Here is a 24,229-nt window from a genome sequence, read left to right as displayed (position 1 = left end):
CAACTGGATGGGGAGCCCATTTCGACTCCTTGAGGGTACAGGGAATCTGGTCAGCGACAGAGAAAAGGGCACACATCAACTACCTCGAACTGCTAGCAGTGCAAAAGGCCCTCAGGGCATTCGAAGCCATGATACACAACCACCATATTGAAGTGACATCAGACAACACGACAGTCATGTTCTACATCAACAAACAAGGAGGCACAAAATCCTTATCCCTAGCCAAACTCACCATACACATATGGGAATGGTGCATTTGACATCAACTGTTCCTGACTGCAGTTCATATAGCGGGTGTATCCAACACATTGGCCGACACCCTCAGCAGACAGTCGTCAATAGTCCACGAATGGTGCATTCATCCTCAGGTCATCAGGGAACTGTTTCACCTCTGTGGACAGCCAGACATAGATCTGTTTGCGACAGAGAGCAACACACTGTGTCACCAATTCTGCAGCAGGGCAGGAACAGGAAGAAAATCATTAGGAGATGCTTTCCTCCACAGGTGGAACGGTAACCTCCTATACCTATTCCCCCCGTTCCCCCTGATAACGAGGACCCTCGCCAAGATTATTCATGACAATGTGAACTGCATAATTCTAACCCCCTGGTGGCCCAGACAGAACTGGTTTGCAACCCTCCTCAACAGGTCACAGGGTCACTTCCTACGTCTACCAATGAGACGGGACCTTCTGTCCCAGGATCAGGGGCGGATATGTCATCCAGACCTCAACACCCTTCATATGACAGCATGGAGGCTAATCCCTCAATAGAGGACAGAGGTCTGACAGCCAAGATCCAAGCGGTTTTGGATGCAGCCTTGAAACTATCAACAAGGCAAAGTTATAACAGGAAATGCTCTGCTTTTACTGCCTTTGCCTCTAAACACGGGTTCTTACCCTCAAGCTGCTCTGTTCATCAGATCCTGTACTTTTTATTAGTTCTGATTGACAGGGGTCTGAAAGTTTCCTCTTTGAGAGTTTACTTGGCAGCTATTTCTGCTTTTCATGATCATATTAATGGTTTTAGTGTTTTTTCCCATCCTACTGTTAAGTGGTTTTTAAAGGGTTTGCTAACCTAAACCCACCAGTGAGGACGTTTTCACCGTCCTGGAGTCTATCAGTGGTTCTACATGCACTGTCTAGGAGGCCATTTGAACCGTTGGCAACCACTGACCTGCGTCTTCTGACTTTGAAGGTCGTTTTCCTAGTGGCAATTACGTCTGCGAGACGTGCCAGCGAACTATGAGCATTAAGAATAGATGAACCTTACCTGGTTTTCCATCTCGATAAAGTAGTACTTCGTCCTGATGTTTAATTTTTGCCTAAAGTTTTCTCCAGTTTTCATGTTAACCAAGACATTATCTCGCCAACATTTTTCCTTCACCTTCATCCACCTTAGAAAGGACGCTACACTTATTAGATGTCAGAAGGGCCTTGGCCTTCTATAAGAATCGCACTGCTCCCTTCCGCCAGTCACAACAGCTTTTTGTATGTCATGGACAGAACAAGAAGGGTTTGACAGTATCATCTCAGAGACTCTCCTCCTGGCTCTTATCCTGGCCTACCAGTTACAGAAACTAGACCCTCTGACTTCAGTCAAGGGACATTCTACTAGAGCTGTCTCCACATCATCTGCCTTCCACCGGGGCATCACTGTGCCGGAAATATGCAAGGCAGCAACATGGGCTCGACCAATGACGTTTGTGTCACACTATAAAATGGACGTCAGGTCGAGATCCGACTGCTCCTTTGGTAGAGCTGTGTTGTCATCCATTTTCACCTAAGGACACCAACCCTCCTCCGGTGAGTAAAGCTTGCTAATCACCCATATGTGTGATGCACAGAGACCACGAAGAAGAAGGACAGGTTGCTTACCTGTAACTGTGGTTCTTCGAGTGGTCATCTGTGCAGTCACACAACCCACCCACCATACTCCCCTCTTGGTGTCCATCATGTATTACTAATGTTACTTCTAGTAGTTTTTCAGGTACACCTACAGGTGTTTATATTCATCAGACGAGGCCTTAGGTCTCAGAAGAACTGGGGATCTGGGTGGGAACCCTCCTGCACATGCGCAGTAGAGAAGGGAGGGTTTCCCACCCAAAATGGCTCTTAGCTATGGAAATTTCTCAAAGCGGGGCTTCGCGCAGGCACAGAGCCCATATGTGTGACTGCACAGATGATCACTCGAAGAACCACAGTTACAGGTAAGCAACCTGTCCTTCTCCCACCCTTGGAACTCAACCTCATAGAATCAAGAATTGTTGAGTTGGAAGAGACCACAAGGATCATCTAGTCCAACGCTCTGCAATGTGCAGGGAAACCAATTAAACCATCCATGAGAGGTGGCTGTCCAACCTCTTCTTAAAAGCCTCCAGAGATAGAGATCCCACAACCTCCATAGGTAGACTTTTCCACTGTTGTACAGATCTTGCCGTCAGGAAGTTTTTCCTTATATTTAATTGAAATCTAGGTAACTGTAACTTATATCCATTTATTTGGGTCCTAATTTCTGTGGCAATGGAAAATAATTCTTGACCATTGTCCCTGTAGCACCCTTTTATGTACCTGAACACTACTAACATGTCTCTCCTCATTCTTCTTTTCTCCAGACTGAACATCTCAATTTCCTTCAGCCTGTTGTCATAGGGCAGGGCCTCAAGTCCCTTTATCTTCTTTGTTGCCCTCCTCTGAACCTATTCTAACCTGTCAATGTCCTTCTGGAAATGTGTTGCCCAAAATTGTATATAATACTCCAGGTTTGGTCTCACTAGTGCCAAGTAGAGAGGAATAAGGACGTCATGTATCCTTGATACGATGCTTCTTCTAATGCAACCCAGAACTGTGTTAGCCCTTCTAGCAGCTTTCTCACACTGCTGACTCATGTTCAGATTTCTGTTGATGACCACACCCAAATCCTTTTCTGTTGTAGTATTCCCAAGTCATGAATCCCCCATCTTGTATGTGTACCCTACATTTTTTCTCTCTCTAAGTGTAATACCGTACATTTCTCCCTGGTAAAAGACATCTTGTTCCTCTCAGCCCAGTCTTCCAACCTGTCCAAACCTCTGTCAGAGGGGGAAGGGACTTCAGAGTTGACAGACCCCAAAGTCTGCTGCAGAGTCAAGCAGGCGGAGTTGAGAGGAGGGGGAGGCGGTCCATTCCCTTAGGGTACCACTCACCAGAGGCTTCTCCAAAAAGACCCTCCCTGAAGTTAAGTGCTGATTGGATTTTGAGGAAACTCTCCATTTTAGTTGAAAGGCAACTGCTTATTGACAGTATCAAGGCAACTGCTTGAGCTAAGGCAACTGCTTAAGCTAATTAAGTTTAGAGGATAGCATTCACACTCCCGTCAGGTGTGAAGAGATGTTTATTTGTTGAATAAAGCTTTATAGTTTACATAGCAGACCTCTTTATTCTCTCGCATCTAGGCGGGAGGACTTGGAATCACAACAGAGCTTTGCGCCAAAACCATGGAAGTGGCTGTTAGGTATAAGTTTCATGTAAGGCCGAGGCCTTGCAGAGTTGTAAGTAGAGATAATTAGAACTAAAGTGAAATGTCTGTGCAGGCTGGGGTTGGTTGTTAGATTTCTTCCCTGCCAAACTCAGGTGGCAGAGAGTCCAGGGCCAGATCCACACACAGGCTTCGGGACGCCCTGAAGGCGCTTTAGGGCGCCCCGAAATCGATGATGTAGACCCTACCTTAACCGTTCCAAGAAGAGGAGGAGGAGGAGGCAGCCCCGCATCGCCCCTCGCGGGGACGGGATGAAGAGTTGCCGCGCCCGGTGGCTTCGCCGGGGAATCAGCTGCCGCCCCCGTACCCACCGGCCTCCTTCTGCCGGCGAAAGAGCCACCCGGTCCCACCCGGGTCGGAGAGCTCAGCGGAAGAAGCCGCCGCCGGCTTCCGCCGAGCTCTATGACCCAGGCGGAAGCTGGCGACGGCTTCTTCTGCCGAGCTCTCCGACCCGGGTGGGCCCGGGTGGCTCTTTCGCCGGCAAAAGGAGGCCGGCGGGTAGGTGGGCAGCAGCTGATTCCCCGGCGAAGCTGCCGAGCGCGGCAACTCTTCATCCCGTCCCCGCGAGGGGCGATGCGGGGCCGCCTCCTCCTCCTCCGCCTCTTCTTGGAACGGTTAAGGTAGGGTCTACATCATTGATTTCGGGGCGCCCTAAAGCGCCTTCAGGGCGTCCCGAAGCCTGTGTGTGGATCTGCCCCAGGTGCTACAGTTCATGCACGTTAGTTCTTGTGCCTGAGATTTTATTCACCCCATGATCTTATTTAAGCTTTGGCCATGTTCCCTCAGTAGTCAACATATGGCTGCGTTTAGACTAGCTCCCTTGGGATGGGTTGTTAAGCCTTTCAAGAATTCCTGTTGTGATTGCCTAAAGCATGGAGCCTAAAGCATTCTGACCATCAATCTGCTTTAAGTGTATCTAGAAGTGTGTAACCATTAAGTTTTTCACCATGAGATTTCCTTGAATAAAAGAAGTCTCACTGATTGGGTGTCCCGTGTCAGTTTGCCAGCATGTGTGAATGCTGGAGGGACTGTGAAACATGACAGTGGCCACCTTAGTTCACTTCCTTCAAATGGGAATGGCAAATTGGGAAGGCCATTTGGGCTCAGTTCAAATGGAACAGAAAGTTCTCCAAGTGTGAGGAAAGCCTTCCATAAGGATGAATCCAAGGCAATGGAGCCTTCCTCTTCCCATCGGCCAATAACTGTATGAGCTGAATTTTCCCCCTGATCCACATTGGCTTTATGAGGTGACATTTCCTCCCACTATCCCATCTTCCTAATCTAATTCCAAAGGAGAGAAAATCAGAAAGAGCTACTTATTCTAGTGATATTTTCCTGTGGGTAGTTTAAAGAGAGGGTTGAAGATGATTTCTATTTCTCTTCTAAAAGTAGAAATAAACTAATGCCATAATAACAGAGATTCACACAATATGCACTCATGACTGCATGAAAGGATTTCTATATATCAGCGGTGGGCAAGTTATGGTTTTCCACATATTTTGGCCTACAACTTTGATCAGGCGTAGCTAGCAGAGCCCATGAAGAAGGATGTTGTAGATCAAAACAGGTGGAGGTCCACAACTTGCCTGTCCCTGCTATATAGGTTCACCTGTAGAACAGATAGCTGGTGTTGAGGAGAGCCAGAAAGTACAGTAAGTTAAGATGGGGGGCTGGGTTCTAAAACTTTGAGACACATTGATTTAAACCATGAGAGAATTATTCCAATGTAACATCTTAGGGTCCTTGGAGAAATCTTATTGCCTTGTTATTTTGGTACTTTAGGGTAGGGGTGTACAGAAGGAAGATCTCCAGATATTTTGGACTTCAACTCCAAGAAGCCCCAGCTAGCATGGCCAACGGTCAGGAATTCTGGGAGTTGAGGTCCAAAACATCTGGAGATGTTATGACCCTTATGGGACATAAGAGGAAAAATTTGGAGTAGTAACAGAGGAAACATTGTTCCAAAACTGCCATGTGTTTACATATTTGCAAACAAATACTTCATAAGAGTATGAGGATGGGTGTGTGTGATTTCCTGCAAGCGTAAACCATTGCATGCTCTTTTCCAGCTACTATTAGTAAGTAGGACTGTGGTATAGACATTTATTTTGGAGTATGATTAATTTGATAATGCACTATTAAACACATGATTAAATATAAAGATACTGTAGCATGAGGTGCTGCACCATCTTCAAAGTATAAACATTTTGAGGGGGGGTGTACTTTATTTTGCATATGTTTATATTTTTATAGGTACAGTGTTTATACAGAGCACAGAACTGGCATTCGATGGCAAAAGAACATAATCAATCATCGATCCTAACACCAGAGAAAGCAGATGAAATTTGGGGACCGCATGTAAGGAGTAATATATTGTAACAAAATATTAGTAAAATAATCAACTCCTAAGTTGTATCCAATGTTATTGTTTAACTATTAATATTCATGAGAAGGGAGAAAGAAAGTGTGACAATTGAGATGGCAATCCAGTAAATTTAGAGCTTCTCTACATTAAGGAAGAATCCTGCTGCCTTACCAGGACTTCGCCTTTCTGGGTTCATGATGGGGACAATACTCGCACTTCCCTCCCCCTTTGTTTTTGCAAGTTCCTTTGTGAGCATGTTCAATATGTTTCATTGATATGGCCAGCAGATGGCACTGCAAGATTTCTGAAATATCACAGTATTCTTGAATTAGGCGGTCTTTCATGGCAGTTTTCGGTGTGTGTTTTAAATCATTATTATTGCATTTTCGTCAATTTATAAAATCGTAGAATAAACCTAAATTACGACAAGAGAGGCACTGGAGATTTATGATGTCATGTAAAATACCTGCAAACTTCCGTAAGTGAACCATCATGAGCGCATGATAAATGCCTCATGCATATAATGAATAACTGAATTGCTGACTCTGAAGTATGTTAATGCAACCACTTTTTGTTACTAATAATCTTCTGTACAAGGATTTCTAGTCTAAAGCCTATAGTATCAGCTACAGGATCTTATTCTAACAGGGCTGCAAAAAAAAGGATAATGGCACTCCTAGGGGTTTTTTTTGGGGGGGGTTCTGTCTAGTTGCTTCAAAAGCTGAAACTCTATATATCTCTTTCAAACTGCAGGACTAGGCTTAGATATTCTAGTTTCCAGATGTTTCCTCTTAATATGATCAGTTGTCCTTATCAAAGAATGCTTTAAATGACAAAGAATGCTTTAAATCCACTTTAAATGACTGGAGTGAACAAGCCTAGATATAGGAATGTTGAACAGCTATAATTAAAGCAGATGTCTCTCTGAGCCTAGCAGTCATCTAAATTTCCTGACACCAAGAGGTGGGGTTCTCATAATTGTGAGGAAGAAAACTCATGCATGGGAGTCAGGGAGAGAGGAGGAGGTTGATTACATGTTGGCTTTCAGGTAACATCTGGAGCATTCACACTGTAAGGGTGCGTTCACAAGGGTGCATTCCTCTGCAGTTGGAGGTCACTGCTATACATCTTTAATAATATGGTTGCTAGCAAAGCTCTATCAAGACAAGGCTGCTTGCATAGTGATCACCCCATAGTGGCCCTGTCAACCGTGGTTTACCACTCTCCTGCTCCTGACTCACAGCATATCACTGATTGCTACACATACTCTCAGCAGTTGTCATGTCTACTCTCATGGGTGGGTTTTTCATCTGGACCTGCTGTCCCTGCACCTCACCGCTAATGTGCCCTATGCTGTCTTCTGATCAGACTAACAGAAGAACACGATGCAGAAGCCATCCACTCACTCATTCTGACTTAAAGTGGGCTTGATTTATTAGATTTGTGTCCACTCTAGGGCTAGACCCTATTACGAGTTCATTGCATGTGGTCTTAAAGTTCTTGGTTGCTCTCAAATGAGAGGGCTTGGTTTCTTTCCTTGGAGTTTATCTTGGAGCAGTCTTGGCAATCCACTCACCAACTGAATGTTCCTCTGCTTTCTCACACCCTCTTGTTAAGCATTTTTTGAAAGACTTCTCCAATCTTTACCCTCCAGTCGCAGCATTTGTTACCACTTGGACTCTCTCAATGGTGTTAGCATACTCTTTTTCCAAACCTTGGCTATCTACAACCTCAGGTTGCTAACCCTGAAAGTATCTTGCCTGTGGTTGATAAGCAAAAAACAAACGAAACACAAACAAAAAAACTACTAAAAAAAACCCCAAACCTGAACTTCCCGTAGACACTGATGGGATCTGATCTAGCTGTGACTGACCAAGAAAGAGATCTTGGATGCCTCTAAGGAAATGTTGACCCAGTGTGCAGCTACTACGAAAAAGGTAAATTCCATGTTAGGTATAATTAAGAAAGGAATCAAAAATAAAACTGCGACTATCATACTGCCATTATAGAAATCTATGGTGTAACCATACTTGAAATACTGGGTACAGTTCTGGTCACTGCACCTAAAAAAGGATACTGTAGTATTGGGGAAGGTTCATAAAAAGGAAATTAAAATGATCAAGGGACTGGAGTATCTCCTCTATGAGGAAGGTCACAACATCTAGGCATGTTTAGAGAAAAGGCAAGTAAGGGCAGACAGGATAGAATTGTATAAAATTATTTGTGGTGTGGACAAAGTGGATAGGGAGACATTTTTCTCCCTCTTTCATAGTATTAGAATACAAGTCATTTGATGAAGCTGATTCGTGGAAGATTCTACCACAAGATGTAGTGATGCCTACCAATTTGGATGGCTTTAAAGGGGGTTTAGATGAATTAATAAAGGATAAGGTTATCAATGGCTACTAGACTGGATGGCTATATACTAGCTTCGGTATTGGAGACAGTATGCCTATGTACATCAGTTGCTAGGGAACATGAGTGGGAGGATGCTATTGCACTCATGACCTACTTGTGGATTTTCTTCAGGCAGTTAGTTGGCCAAAGTGTGAACAGAATGCTGGACTAGATAGACCTTTAGTCTAAACCAGCATGGCTCTTGTTATGTTCTTTTGTCTGTTCACCATGCAAATGAGCTCTGTGCCCTGAATGAAGATCCACTGTACTTGGTCCTTGACAGAGACAAGGTGGTCCTCTAAGTAGATATTGTCTTCCTTCCGAAGGTAGTCTCATCATTCCACCTCAATCAGGATATAGTCCTACCTGTTTTCTTCCATCTTCTCATCTGCAAGTATCTCCACACATTGGATGTTAGTAGAGTTGTGGCCTTTTACCTTGACTACACAGCTGCTTTCTTCCACTCAATTCTCAAAGACTTTTTGGTATTATGGCCTTAAGAAGGGCTGCCTTGTCTCCACCTGGGTGACATGGTGATTTAAGCTGTATCGCAAACTTACTTGCCTGCAAATTTCTGCTTTTATTGAAGGGCTTTCTACTTGAGTTCTTCCTTCATCCACCAACTTCAGCTGAGGGGTCCCATTCTTCAAGTTCTTTAGAGGTCACATAGTCTTAGCCATTTACTTTTGTTCTGTGCTACCATTTAGACATCCATGCCAGGGCAGATGCTGCATCTGGATAGGCAGTCCAGTCCTTTCTCCTCTCTTAGACACTTGCCCCATCTTCAGCAAGTGAGCTTGCTAAACACCCAAGAGACCACGAGGAAGGAAGACAAGTTGTTTCTCCATAATTGTGATTCTTCAACTGGTCATTCATACAGCCCATCCCCTGTCCTTTCTGTGGGTGTCTGTCTCTAGTCAGGTTCCTTACCTTTCCTAGGGTCTCTGCAGCAGTCTCTGGGAACAGAGAGGGAAGGTGGGAGCCACAACCTTTGAGAGTACACAGTTGGGGTGGGCTTTGCATCCCATCTAAAATTTCTCAACTTTTGTGCAAGCACAACACCCCTACAGGTAAGCAAGTTTGTGATGAAGAACCAAATCTACAGGTAAGCAATCTAACCTTCACCTCCAACCAACGTTTAAAGAATGTAAGGGATAATAGCAATGAGTTCATCTGTGTTTCAGTCATCATTAAAGCTGAAAAGTTGTTCCCAACTCTCCAGTGCTCAAATTACATGGGGCCCCGCCCCAGTTAAGTTTAATGATGTATTGCTTACCTATTGCTTTTAAAATAGGGCCATGGTTTAGCTGAAATTAAGGGGAATCAGGGGGTGGTGCTTGTAGATTTTCTTTAGGGCCCATTCAAGCACTCTTTCTGAGTGTGTGTTTTTGCATGCAGAGCATGCTCTTATTTGCATCATCAATTACTCTCAACTATTTCTTTCGCACAGTCTAGTTTCGAAAGACTACAAACTGATGTGCATTTCCAGGGGGATGAATAATCATATTTTTCTTTCCAGAATTACAAGTCCTGTTTTTTAACAAGTCAAAAAGGTCTAAGAGACTTAGATGACCCGTACGAGATCTTAAACCATTCTGGGATCAACTCTATCACTTGGCCTCAATACCATACTGGCGTTTATATGTTCAGGCTGAAGATAGTGGACCCAAACTTCAGGTTAACTTTTACATTTTCTTTCTGATTTGAATCTGATGACCATTATTCATGATGCTGTAACCTCAAGTTTAGGCTATTGTAAAGCACTTTACATGGAATGTGTCCACACTAGGCATTTGTGTGGAATTGCCTCTCCATTCACTCACTCTTTACAGAGCATCTACATGGTGCTTTCCCTGTGTTTCTTCCATCTTGTCTTAGACTGCAGAAAATCCAACTGTTTTAAAAGAGTAGCACAGGAGTAGCTCACGTTAGCGCCACGCATCTGTTAAGTTGTGTGGTTTTGATATGTGTCGTGACCTGACAGGCATGTAAACCCTATTGGCACTGTTACCTTTCAATTCAGTACTATTTTATCCATTGTGAGGTGGATCATTTTAATTGTGTTTTGGCTACATTAAAACAAATTTAAATATCCATACAATAGCAGTTACAAAAATTTTATAGAAATAATTAAAATAGTTATTAAAACAATACTGCCTGCCATTGCCATTTTAGAACCATTTCTTTTTTCTCTGATCTGCAGATTTTTCCTAAAACAGTCAGTCAAGGACATTTTCAGGTATTTTATGTCCTGAAAATAATTGTTCTTAAATTGGTGCTTCTAAATAACTTTTAAAAAGATTGCTTTTTCAAAAAGTACTTGAGTGAATTGTCATTTCCACACTCATACAGCTATGTTGAGCCCACTACTGTAGATTGAACACAGCAGAATATTCACATAAAAAAGTGCAGAATGGAAAGTCAATTGCAGTTCCATGTGTAGCTAATAGCATTAGAGCAGTGATTGGAGAATGCCGGCCTGGAGGCATCTGTGGAAATGCACGTGCATTACTGTTCAAAAATGCAGCCATCAGCTTTCTGAGAAGTAGATTGCTTTTTACTTGTATCCAGCTTTATAGCAATAGCCACTCAAGAAGCCTGACAAACTAATAATTGCATGTATTGCATGTATCATAATAAAAATCAGTAAACAAATATATATATAAAAAAGAATCCACAGAGTAATGCTCTAATATTTAAACAGGCTAATTAGTGTCTTGCAGCCAAAATTCAAAGGCAGGTCTTTTATCTAAAAAGACCTAAGCATCTTGGATGTTGTAAGATTTTTGGTTATTTTCTATCTGGAAAGATGCAGGAAACTGCCCAGCAAAAGAAGGTAAGTGGACGTCAGGCCATTTCTACACCTAAGAGTTATCCCAGGAAAATGGAGGGATCGTACCTGCCTGTTCCCAGGATCCCCTGTGTGTCATTTGTATGCACAGGGATGATCCCAGGACGATCCCTGGAAAAAAGGCGATTGTTACCTTGTCGTGGTGCTGGAGCCTGAGCACCTCAAGGATGCCATGAGCTAAACCGTGAAGGGACACCCAAGACGGGAAGGTCATGGCAGAGAGGTCAGACTAAATACGATCCCTGGGGAAGGTAATGGCAACCCACCCCAGTATTCTTGCCGTGAAAACTAAATGGATCAGTACAACCAGAGATATGTCGGTATACCATCCGAAGATGGGACTCCCAGGTCGGAAGATGGTCAAAATGCTACTGGGGAGGAACAGAGGATAAGTTCAACTAGCCCCAGATGTGATGATGCAGCTAGCTCAAAGCCGAAAGGACGGCTAGTGGCCGACGGTGCTGGTGGTGAACGACGAATCCGATGTTCTAAAGATCAACACACCATAGGAACCTGGAATGTAAGATCTATGAGCCGGGGCAAATTGGATGTGGTTATTGGTGAGATGTCAAGATTAAATATAGATATATTGGGTGTCAGTGAACTGAAATGGATTGGAATGGGCCACTTCACATCAGATCACCACCAGATCTAATACTGTGGACAAGAGGATCACAGAAGAAATGGAGTAGCCTTCATAATTAATAAAGTGGCTAAAGCAGTGCTTGGATACAATCCAAAAAATGATAGAATGATCTCAATTCGAATTCAGGGTAAACCATTTAACATCACAGTGATCCAAATATATGCCCCAACCACAGATGCTGAAGAAGCAGAAGTAGATCAGTTCTATGAGGATCTGCATCACCTACTGGATAATACACCAAAAAGAGATGTTATTTTCGTTACAGGAGACTGGAACGCTAAGGTGGGCAGTCAAATGACATCTGGAATTACAGGTAAGCATGGTCTAGGAGAACAAAATGAAGCGGGACAAAGGCTGATAGAATTTTGCCAGGACAACTCACTGTGCATAACAAACACTCTCTTCCAACAACCTAAAAGACGGCTTTATACATGGACTTCACCAGATGGCTGACATCAAAATCAGATTGACTACATCCTTTGCAGCCAAAGGTGGCGGACATTTATACAGACGGTAAAAACAAGACCTGGAGCTGACTGTAGTTCAGATCACGAACTTCTTTTTGCACAATTTAGAATCAAACTGAAGAGAATAGGGAAGACCCAAAGATCAGTTAGATATGAGCTCACTAATATTCCTAATGAATATGCAGTGGAAGTGAAGAATAGATTTAAGGGACTAGATTTAGTAGATAGGGTCCCGGAAGAACTATGGACAGAAGTTCGCAACATTGTCTAGGAGGTGGCAACAAAAAATGTCCCAAAGAAAAAGAAAACCAAGAAGGCAAGATGGCTGTCTGCTGAGAAACTGGAAGTAGCCCAAGAAAGAAGGAAAGCAAAAGGCAACAGTGATAGGGGGAGATATGCCCAATTATATGCAAAATTCCAGAGGTTAGCCAGAAGAGATAAGGAATTATTTTTAAACAAGCAATGCATGGAAGTGGAAGAAGACAATAGAATAGGAAGGACAAGAGACCTCTTCCAGAAAATTAGAAACATCGGAGGTAAATTCCAGGCAAAAATGGGTATGATCAAAAACAAAGATGGCAAGGACCTAACAGAAACAGAAGAGATCAAGAAAAGGTGGCAAGGATATACGGAAGATCTGTATAGGAAGGATAATAATATTGGGGATAGGTCAGACAGTGTGGTCAGTGAGTTAGAGCCAGACATCCTGAAGAGTGAGGTTGAATGGGGCTTAAGAAGCATTGGTAATAACAAGGCAGCAGGAGACGACGGTATCCCAGCTGAACTGTTTAAAATATTGCAAGATGATGCTGTCAAGGTGATGCATGCCATATGCCAGAAAATTCAGAAAACACAAGAATGGCCATCAGACTGGAAAAAATCAACTTATATCCCCATACCAAAAAAGGGAAACACTAAAGAATGTTCAAACTATCGGACAGTGGCACTTTTCACATGCCAGTAAGGTAATGCTCAAGATCCTGCAAGGTAGACTCCAGCAATTCATAGAGTGAGAATTGCCAGATGTACAAGCTGGGTTTAGAAAAGGCAGAGGAACTAGAGACCAAATTGCCAATATCCACTGGATAATGGAGAAAGCCAGGGAGTTCCAGAAAAACATCTATTTCTGTTTTATTGACTATTCTAAAGCCTTTGACTGTGTGGATCATAACAAACTGTGGCAAGTTCTTGGTGGTATGGGGATACCAAGTCATCTTGTCTGCCTCCTGAGGAATCTGTATAACGAACAAGTAGCAACGGTAAGAACAGACCACGGAACAACGGACTGGTTTAAGATTGGGAAAGGAGTACGGCAGGGCTGTATACTCTCACCTTACCTATTCAACTTGTATGCAGAACACATCATGCGACGTGCTGGGCTTGACGAATCCAAGGCTGGAGTTAAAATTGCAGGAAGAAACATAAACAACCTCAGATATGCAGATGATACCACTTTGATGGCTGAAAGCGAGGAGGAGCTGAGGAGCCATATGACGAAGGTGAAAGAAGAAAGTGCAAAAGCTCGGTTGCAGTTAAACCTCAAAAAAACCAAGATTATGGCAACCAGCTTGATTGATAACTGGCAAATAGAGGGAGAAAACGTGGAGGCAGTGACAGACTTTGTATTTCTGGGCGCAAAGATTACTGCAGACGCTGACTGCAGCCAGGAAATCAGAAGACGTTTACTTCTTGGGAGGAGAGCAATGACAAATCTTGATAAAATAGTTAAGAGCAGAGTCACCACACTGACAACAAAGGTCCGCATAGTTAAAGCAATGGTATTCCCCGTAGTAACCTATTGCTGCAAGAGCTGGACCATAAGGAAATCTGAGCGAAGGAAGATAGATGCTTTTGAACTGTGGGTGTTGGAGGAAAATTCTGAGAGTGCCTTGGACTGCAAGAAGATCAAACCAGTCCATACTCCAGGAAATAAAGCCAGACTGCTCACTTGAGGGAATGGTATTAAAGGCAAAACTGAAGTACTTTGGCCACATAATGAGAAGACAGGATACCCTGGAGAAGAGGCTGATGCTAGGGAAAGTGGAAGGCAAAAGGAAGTGGGGCCGACCAAGGGCAAGATGGATGGATGATATTCTGGAGGTGACAGACTTGACCTTGGGGGAGCTAGGGGTGGCAACGGCCGACAGAAAGCTCTGGCATGGACTGGTCCATGAAGTCACGAAGAGTCGGAAGTGACTGAACGAATAAACAACAACAACAACCAAAAAATGGCCAGTGACTACAGAAAGAGGTCCACTAGGTGGCTGCCCACAAAACTGAAAGGAGTTCCTTTCCCATATAGAGGAAATGAAAACAATCTCAATACAATAAAATAAGTGGTCGGAGGACTTAATGCAGCTTGTCTGGGTGATTAAAGCAGTATGGTTGAGTGTGTGTGTTGGTATGTATGTACTGTGTTCTTTATAGTGTGGCATTTTAAATGTATTATTTGCTCAAATCCTAGGGACAGATTAGACTAATAACCTAACATCTTGCCACAATCAACCTGGGTGACTTCTACCCTCCCTGAATTTAGGAGGTTGATAAAGACCTTCCTAATTATTTACAAGAGTTGTTTTTATGCTTCAGGCTGTTTTATTATTCTGTTTATTCTTTTACATTATTTTATTGTAAACCATTTTGGGGGGTCTATTATTGTTGGAAATACCTCGATGATTCGATTTGATTTAGAGCCTAATTCTATTTGATTCATAGCAATTCAGTTGTCTCCTGATTTGACTCAGGCCCTCCAAATGTGAAGCGGATTAGGAAAACTGAAGAGTTGTGCTGTCTATTGACTAGCATTGGAAATCCACAAATGGCTATATCTTTTTCCCTCTCTGTCAGAATTGGATGAAGTTTTCAGGTTTAGTATCATAGACCCTTATGAGAGGATAGCCTGACAAATTTCAGACAAATAGCTGCTAAGTGCTTTAAAGTTTTGTTTTTAAAGGGAACTGCTACTAATTTCTTTATTTGTTGGCAGAATTGGATTAAATTGGCAAGGATAGTGACCCTTTCAGAGGAGATTAAGCCTGTCAAGTTTCAAATTAATAGGTACAGAGACTCATAAAATAGTAGAGTTGGAAGGGGCCTATAAGGCCACCGAGTCCAACTGCCTGCTCAGTGTGCAAGAGCACCCTTTACAGTCTGCCGGTTATCCCCCTAAGTTTGGAGGGGGGCGTTGTTATGAAAATGACATATTACATAAAGTAGCCCTAACTAAGAAATCTGCAAAATTTCAGAAAGATTGCATGATCACCTTTCAGTGGTACTTGCTGAGCCTACTATGCTGTCCAGGCTATCAACATCACTTTTGGGGAAGGTTACTTACCCCACACTATGCCAGTGAAATGTAACTTTCACAGCAGCTTCACAGGCTATTATTTGAACCATATAGCGGGAGATGAGGTGACAAGGCTCCACAGGCCGGATGGTTTGGATGGGCCAAATTAGCCTCTGGGTCAGATGTTTCCCTATCCATGGCCTAGCACTTAATTGTTCTACAAGACAAAAAACACTTCAGCCAAATAAGAATTGGTATCTGCTACAGGAATGATCAGCATGGATTGGTTCTTTGAAGGAAAAAGAATTAAAGAACAAGTTTGGAAAAGGTTGGAATAAGGAAGAATGATGAAGATGATGGATGGCATCTTAGAACTATGGACTGGAATCAGAAATTATATTGTACACAAAACTCCTTCAATCTCTATCTTTCTCTCTCTCTCTCTCTTTTCAAGCACTGGCAGCCTCCCCTGGACTGTGGGTTATCAGAGTGGATCGTTTTGGCCAAATAAGTCATCGTGGGTTACAAAAAACCCTCCCACCAGATGACATGATAACCCATGATGGGTTAATTAAGTCTTAATTAACCCATCATGGGTTATTGTGTTGTCTGAACCCAGTCAGTGTGAAAGATGGTAGATAACTAAATTCACATTCATCCAGGAAATGTGAACCAGGTCAGTTTTATATTAGAATTGACAAAGATTTAATCTCTCCAGCATCCCTAATCTGGAACTCTGTTTTTCCAAAACACTGATAGCTGAAAGTTTGTAATTTCAAATATATTTCTTTGTATTTTTTGTACATTTAAAAAATGGTGTTTCATTACATGTACTAGAAATTATTTTTAAAACACATAGAAACATAGGGGGCTTGTCTGTATGCCCTGTATACCTCATCATGGCTACACAGTGGCGCTGCATTGTTTATATGATGCAGCTGTTAACTTTTCCCCCCAAATTGCACGTTTTCAAAAGTTTTCACCATGACTTTTTCGATTGCTCCAGCACAAATCAACTTGGCAACACTTCCCGTTCACCCGTCACAGCCTTCTCCCTTGCTGAGAGTTACTCACTGTGCAAGCTCAGGCTGGATGATGGGAGATCATACAGCAGGAAAATTAAGGGTGGCGCTGAGGAGTTATTAGAGTAAGATCAGAGGGGGCGAAGCATCCCAGGCACCCAGCAAGCGGCAACCTGAGTGGAAATAGTGGGATTTGGAGGCAGGGGGCCTGAGCCCCACCCTCTCTCATTTTGCCAATTAAACTACTCCATGAAAGGGGGCCGTGAGGAGAAGGGGGGATCCAATGGTGCCCCCCCTCTGCTGCCCCCTGATATAGTGCTTGTGTTGAATAGGCAGTAGCTTTCTTGCCCCTCTCTCAGCTGTTGCAGCTGCCGTGTAACTCCATCACCGCCACTTCACAGCAGTGATGCTGTGGGGTTTGGGGAGAATCAGGAGGCAAAGCAGCATCACAGAGACATGGCCTTGGTGGCTATCTAAATTTGAATTAAAACTATTTTGATATATTTATATGGGTAGTGTATAGTTGGAATCTGTTTTTATCACTGTTATTTAAATTTGACAGTTACCTAGAATACCAAAATAATAATCAGTCTCTTTTTTCTGTTTGTTTCAGTTTTTGTAACATGACTGCATTCTTTGCTGTCCATACATATGGTATCATTGAAAGGTAATTGCTAATGGCTATTGCTAAATATTAAACATTTAAATAGAAATCTTAGCTTGGGAGGGAGAACAGCACACAAGCAGTAGCTTTCTTTTCGTGGTCTCTATTAGGCACAGATATGGGGAAGCTTCACTTCTGCAGTACATCTTCTGAACATTGTAGAGTTAGAATGTACACATTTTGGATGGTAGAGTTTGCCCCTAACTTCAGCACGGACGCTCAAAGGGGGACCAACATATCATCCTTCTCAGTTCTTCTTGGACCACACAGTGGGAGAGTTAAGAGGACATTAGTAAGATTTAATTCTGTGTAAATATGGATAGGATCAGTATGAACATCTTTTTGATAGTATGTGCTGCCTGGGACTAACTCCCCATTTTAAGATGTGTTGCAACAGCACATATGCGCCCTTGGGAAGCACACCAGCGTTTGTAACCATCACGGCATCACAAATAAAACCCACAAATACTATGTTTGAATGGACTTGGGTTTCTTGTATGGTTGCAGGTACAGATCTTTGGTAGTATATACATGGGGACCCGTGATTCAATATATAAGCAATAAATTATCAATAAAAACAAACAAAAAGTCTTACAGCATGTTAGAGATTAACAATTTTATTATGGCATATATGCTTTCAAAGTCTAAAAGTCAACTTCATCTGTTGACAGATGGGTGAGAGAGAAACAAATGTAAACAGTGAGATCAAATGGAAATGAAATGCAAAAGATACAGATTGACAATTAATGTAATCTATTTTCGATATGGAGCAGTATATAAATATTTTAAATAAGCACATAAAATAAATTTAAACATTTAAAAGTTTAAATGTATAAGAAATAACTATAGCAGCCATTCACAACAACGTTGATGATAACACAAATATCCTGGCATTGCTAAGTTAATATGCAGTAGAATAAAAATAATTATCTATATTTAGACCATAAATGATAGAATTGAACTTCTTGGCAGCAATTTCATGCTGGAGTTGCACTTTGAAGTTTCAGGTCAACAACGGAATAATCTGGGAAGCTGAAATATTTTCCCATTGGTTCTAAATCTTTGTGTCCATTTATTATTTTCTGTAGACATTGATATGATGTAGAATGCAGAAGGGCATTGGAGATATATATTGTATATATCACACTGAAAGACGAGCAGGCAAATTAACTCATGGTGTTGTGGCTGATGTTGTGATCCCACAATAGTGTTGCCTGAGTAGTTATGAGGACAAAGTTAGCATTTGGGTATGTGTAGTATGCTTGGTCTTTGTTTGTGCCTCTTTCAAGAGGCCTGTTGATGTTGGTGAGTAGCTGTTTTAGATTAGGGAATTGTCTGTTAGAAAGGGCCGACGACTACCCAAGGACTGTGAGAGGGAAATATCATTGTCTAGGATAAGCTGCAGATCATTGATAATACGCTGGTGTGATTCTAGCTGCTTGCTGTAAGGGACAATTGGTATTCCTTCTCTTTCAGGTCTATCCTGTAGTAGATTATTCCCAGATACGAGTCTGGCCTTGTTAATCTGCCTTTTCACTTCATTGGGTCCAATGTAGCCTACAAAATATCCAATGCAAGTCCTTGAGTGGAGAATCTCTGTCTAACAAGTCAGAATAGATGTAATCGTATCATAGGGCTTGGCTAGAAGTGGCTCTTGTGATATGTTCTGGGTGGAAGCTGGAATCATATAGATACATGAAGTAATCAGTAAGTTTCTGATACACTGTGGTGCCTGTATGTCCATCATGTGGTTGTATAGTCAAGAATGTGGACAATTATAATGGGGTAAAAGTTCTTGATTTTCTAGTGTAATTTCTCAAGATCCTCCTGCCTCTGGGCCCAAATGATAAAATGCCCTTAGTGTATCTGCAGTAGAGGAAAGACTTTTGGGGAGAGGAGCTGAGAAATATTGTTCTAAGTTACCTATACAAATGTTAGCACACTCAGGACAGTGCCATTGCACTGTGCTTCTTTTGCATACACAGAGAGCTTCGGCTGTGGGGTGGTATATAAATGTAATAAATAAATAAATATTATCTCAGTATATATATATATATATATATATATATATATATTGTATTTTCACCTCTATCTGACCTCACTGTTTACATTTCTCGCTCTCTGGACCCACCTATAAATCACTGAAGTACATTCTAGTCTCTGAAAGCCTATGCCATAATAAATTTTCTAGTTTTTAAGGTGCCACAAGGCTCTTTGTTATTTTTATGGCTATAGACTAAATACAACCACGCCTCTGAAAATTATTAATAGTTCGCACCATGCAACTTTTAATGACTATACACAGAAATTGCTCTTCCTGCTGTGTTTTTATACTTTATTTTGTATATATTTATAAATGAGGTGTAGCTTTTAGAGGTTTGTTTTGTTATGATGAATCAGTTGAATTTAATACATGTGCACGTACATGTACACAAACATACATATGTACGTTTGGATTCTCTTTCAGACCAAATTGGTTGCTGGTTGCTGGTTGGTCTATGATGATAGTGACTCTCTTTTTGGGAGTCCTGGTGATCAGCTACTTCAGATATGTGAAGATATTTCGGACACTGGCTTTTGTTGATCCCTTACTGTCATTTCGCTCAGATGTTCGTCCAGCAGAGTCAGTAGATGAACCTAAGAAAGATTAACTTCTTTTACTCATAGCAAGTTGTATGAAATACTATAATAATTTTCAATTAATTCCAATTTTTTAAATGTTAAGTGTAAGACACATAGTTTCCTGCCTTGACCATTAAACCTCATAGCTCAAACAATTAATGTTTCTAGGAGATACTACACAATTACTTCTGAGGCCCCTCTGCTTGTTACTGTGTATTTAAATGGTGCTTTGGACAGAGGTCGGCATGTCATAGATTCTTCCTTCTAGCTTCCTAATGTACTTCGTTCTGACCCCAAAAGTTAAAACAGAAGCACTAGCATAAGGAACAGGACTCTACTCCTGTATAAGCAATTGGAGGTACCCATTTAACAGTAACTTATAGAAATATTTACAAAGTTGAAACATGGAATGGGGCCTGGGTAAACTGAGGAGCTAAAACATCAGCTTAGTCCAGTGCAGGGCTGTGTATAACTAAACCCACTTAAATCCATGGGATTAGGCAAATTTAACTCTGCAGAGAATTGGGCTGCAAATTTACTACATATAAATCTTTCTGGTGATCAGACGTTTTTAGCATTTCATGTCTGGCTTTTATTTAATCTATTGTATAATATAATTCAAACTGTATGTAATATGTTAAATCTTCTGTTTTTCATCAATTCTGAAAACAAGTGTTTTCCAGTAAAAATTCGAGAACAGAATCCAATTGCCTTCTTAACTAAAAAACGTTCCTAGCAATGTTTGCTCTCAGCATTTTAATTTGTAAAATGTATGAAATATTATAGATTCCCATAGATGCTATGCAATGTATTTAATAAATGAAAATAAAATAGAAGAAAAACATGAAACTTTAGGGTACAACACTATGTTTAAGATGTGCCAGCTGAGGGGCTCTCTGATGGATGCTGGCAGAACAGTCCTGTAGTGACTATCTTTTATGTCTCCCCAACTTTACCTTATGTGAATCTCATGTTCTGTCTAATTGTATTTAGGCCATGAGCCAGGACCTCAAATTTAGGCCATTGGTACCACTTGGGGGATGGGTTCTAATATGATTTTTTTGCGAGGTATGGATGCCTATAGATGGAAAATATGTGATAGCAAGTCATAACTCTGCCTTTTGTCTGATATTATTGGATTAGCAACTATAAGTGGAAAAATGGTTTTCATATTTTTGATAAATAGCATACAAATTAATCATAATATTTTGGAAAAAATCTAATTTCACCATAGTGATTAAATTCAATAGTATTTAAAAATAATTATGTATTAATTGTAATAATAATAATTATAATTATAATAATATAGTCATAATAACAACAATAGAACTTAATTGTATTCCTTATATATTGATATAGATTATATGCATAATTTTCACTGACAATTTCTAATAGTAGTAGTTGTTACATCTTACATAGGCAATGTATGTTATGATTGAACATAAACACAATTTTATCATTCACATTCGTCATAATCATCTTCTTCTTCTGAATAGGCGTCATCACTCTCTGCGTCTGTTTGATTTTCACAGCCGGGAAGTCTGCACATGTCAGTGCACTTGAGGTCATTTAGACAGCAGACACATGTTGGCAGTTCCTAATGCAGTTGCAAGCTAGTAGATCTAACACAGCCTGCGGTGCTGGCTGCCCCTCCATCCAGTCCACTACCAGTTGCTCTGCTCCATCTTGTTTTTCCAACTTCCACCCTCTTTCAATTGGACTAGGTGTCTGTGGATCATTCAGAAGATATCTCTTGCTTATAGCGGCTTGATAATTTGCATATTCGGCCTGTTTCTACAGACAGTCCCTGCAAGGTGGAAGTTGATGACCCTTCTTCATGCAAAATAGGTGATATCTCAAGTCATTCACGAGATGTACTGAAGATTTTGGTGCATACACTAAGCATGAGAATTGTTCCAATTTGTCCATTAGTTCTTCAGAGAGATCCCATTCATCTCTGAGCTGCGAAAATGTTTCCTGTGTATGTCTGTTGGCAGACAGGATTTTGAATGCACTTACTTTTACTTTTACTGCAAATGCGCTTATTGTGTCACATCCGTAAATGTATGGAGACCTATCATAGCTCGACAAACATTTTCCCCAAGGGTTGAAACTATTTTCCCAATGTCAAGGACTCGCATACATATTTTAGTACCACATTTCAGGAAAAAAAAGTAGCCATGATTCTGTCATGGAATCCCAAACACATAATAAACACATCAGTGTCATCTGAGCATTTGTCACTGCATATATAATGTCCTGACTGAATGATTGCATAAGTAAGGTGACCCTTTTGGAGGCCTTTGTGTTTTCTGGATCTCCAGTCAGAAGTCCTAATAGGAACCATTTAAGATAATCAGGCACTGTAAATGAATCTTTGTCAACGTTTGAAGGATGATATGGCCATGGTGTTGATGTCCAGTTTGTTTTAATCATTGTTCTTATGTGCAATGATGTTTTATCAATGAACTTGTTCATGTCTGTTGCCTTGACCTTTAAAACTGGTAATTCTCTTTTCAAACTCTGGTTTGCTCTTACAACTTCCTGTAGCATGACACTATCAGGTTGGGCCAATAATTTTCCTTGGTTGTCTGGGAATATATGGCAGCTGTCAGCAAACTCGGATTCCAATTTTCTTCTAATATGCTTCTTGGTTGATTTGTCTATTCCCTGTATTCCTCTGCGTGTCATGAGGGTTTCAAGCCTTTCAGTGAGAGTCGTCACACGTATTACCTCTTTTTTAGGAATAATCACAGTTCTAATGTATTGAAATAGTTCATCATATGCTTCATCTCTCATATTTTTGTAGTGATGATCGGTTTGAATACAAGATGCATGATCTTCCTCCTTTGCTTTAACCCTTGTATAGTTCTCATAACAAGATGCATGATAATGGACTTCTGCAGCCACTATGTCCCTACTACAAACTGCTAAGATCTTTGAATCACGATTAATGGTTGCGTACTCTCGAAGCCTTTTGTCAACTCTAAGCTCCGTGGCCTTAATTTCTCACTCGTTGATGTTCCCTTGTAGCATTTTATCTTTCCACAAAACATACATTCTTCAGCATACTCGTTTGACCTTAATGATGCTCTTCTGTTTAAGCGTTTACTCGTGCACTCACTCGTTCCAGCATCATCACTGACACTTGCTTCAGCTTTTTGCTTAATACTCTGTATCTCTCTTCATAGTAAACAGGCTCCTGCACTTCCTGTGGTAAAATACTTTGGGAACCGTGTTGCTTTCCACATTTCTCGCAATGTCTAACAGTGGAATGTGATTCCTTACTTGAGCTGCCCCTGACAGAGTTTTCCATGATGAGTAGTCCTGTGGGCTTGTCAGCGTATCTCCAGGTTGGACATTTGACCATAAATGAATTACACACTGGGGATCAGAGGGACAAGATATGCTTGTTTCAGTCTTCTTCATGATGCTGCACCGTCATTCACCACTGGCTCTGAACAAAAAAAACCACCCAATACTTAAAACATTTATATATTTTAATTGGTGTAATTATTATAATCATTATTATTATTGTTATAATTATTATTAATTTATATAATCAGAATTACTGTAATTGTTATGTTTAATAATAAAAGTTACAATATTAAACATTATAAAAAAAAATCCATTTACATCAAGGTATCTTGGGAGTGGAGTGGTAACACACAAAAGACAAAGAGTTATGGCTTGCATCCATACCTTGCCAAAAAATCATATTTGAACCCATCCCCCCAAGTGGTACCGATAACATGGTCGGCTCAAGGCCTAATTGCTAATACCCTTTCCCCCAAAAGAGGGGGAGCAGTGCCCTACACATATAGGAGAGTCACTCATCCCCACATGCAGGTAAGTTCTCTGTTGGCACCAGAGGACTAGGCACTCTAACTATTGCCACTGGTGACCAAACATTCATGAGCACTTTTGCCTTGCAGATCATAGCCTGAAAGGCATGGAGCAGAAAACAGCCACTGTACCCACTAAGGGGAAAGTCTGTGTATACTTGTGATCACTGCAGTCCTCCTTCTCCAGGGACAGACTAAGGCAGAGAACACGGCATCTATGGGCACCAATGTGCCCCTGGATACCTTCCTTGGCACTTGCCAAGGTGCTCTACCCATCCCATTTTTTATATAAAAAAACCTCAAAACTAACACGTTCTCTTACTGGCAGCTAGAATCACTTGTAAGCCAATTGAGGGCCTCCAGCAGCAGCCAACTTCATTTCTTATGAATGCCTCTAGACTACACAGTGACTAGTATTTGTGATTAGCCAAATGTCTCTTGCCAGCCATTTTGTGGTAGTGCCCAGGACAGTTTCTAAAATGTACCCACAAAGGTTGCCCACCCCTAGGTTAAGGCATGACACTAGCAGAGTTCTCAGGTGGCACCAT

General features: G+C 41.4%; 1 protein-coding gene across 1 annotated transcript in view; it reads left to right on the top strand.

Moving 5' to 3' along the window:
• Positions 1–19,865, top strand: part of LOC134397806 (cation channel sperm-associated auxiliary subunit epsilon-like) — a 116,252-nt gene extending 96,387 nt beyond the window's left edge. The window contains exons 19-22 of the mRNA XM_063124769.1: positions 5,770–5,874; positions 9,798–9,955; positions 17,164–17,217; positions 19,682–19,865. Of these exons, the coding sequence (XP_062980839.1) occupies positions 5,770–5,874; positions 9,798–9,955; positions 17,164–17,217; positions 19,682–19,865 (501 nt within the window). The remainder of the gene's footprint in view (positions 1–5,769; positions 5,875–9,797; positions 9,956–17,163; positions 17,218–19,681) is intronic.
• The last annotated feature ends 4,364 nt before the right edge of the window (positions 19,866–24,229 follow it).

Source organism: Elgaria multicarinata, chromosome 4 (assembly GCF_023053635.1).
Source record: "Elgaria multicarinata webbii isolate HBS135686 ecotype San Diego chromosome 4, rElgMul1.1.pri, whole genome shotgun sequence".
Classification (NCBI taxonomy): domain Eukaryota; kingdom Metazoa; phylum Chordata; class Lepidosauria; order Squamata; family Anguidae; genus Elgaria; species Elgaria multicarinata.
The sequence above is the reverse complement of the archived record's forward strand: the minus strand, read 5'-3'. Positions and strand labels throughout refer to the sequence as shown.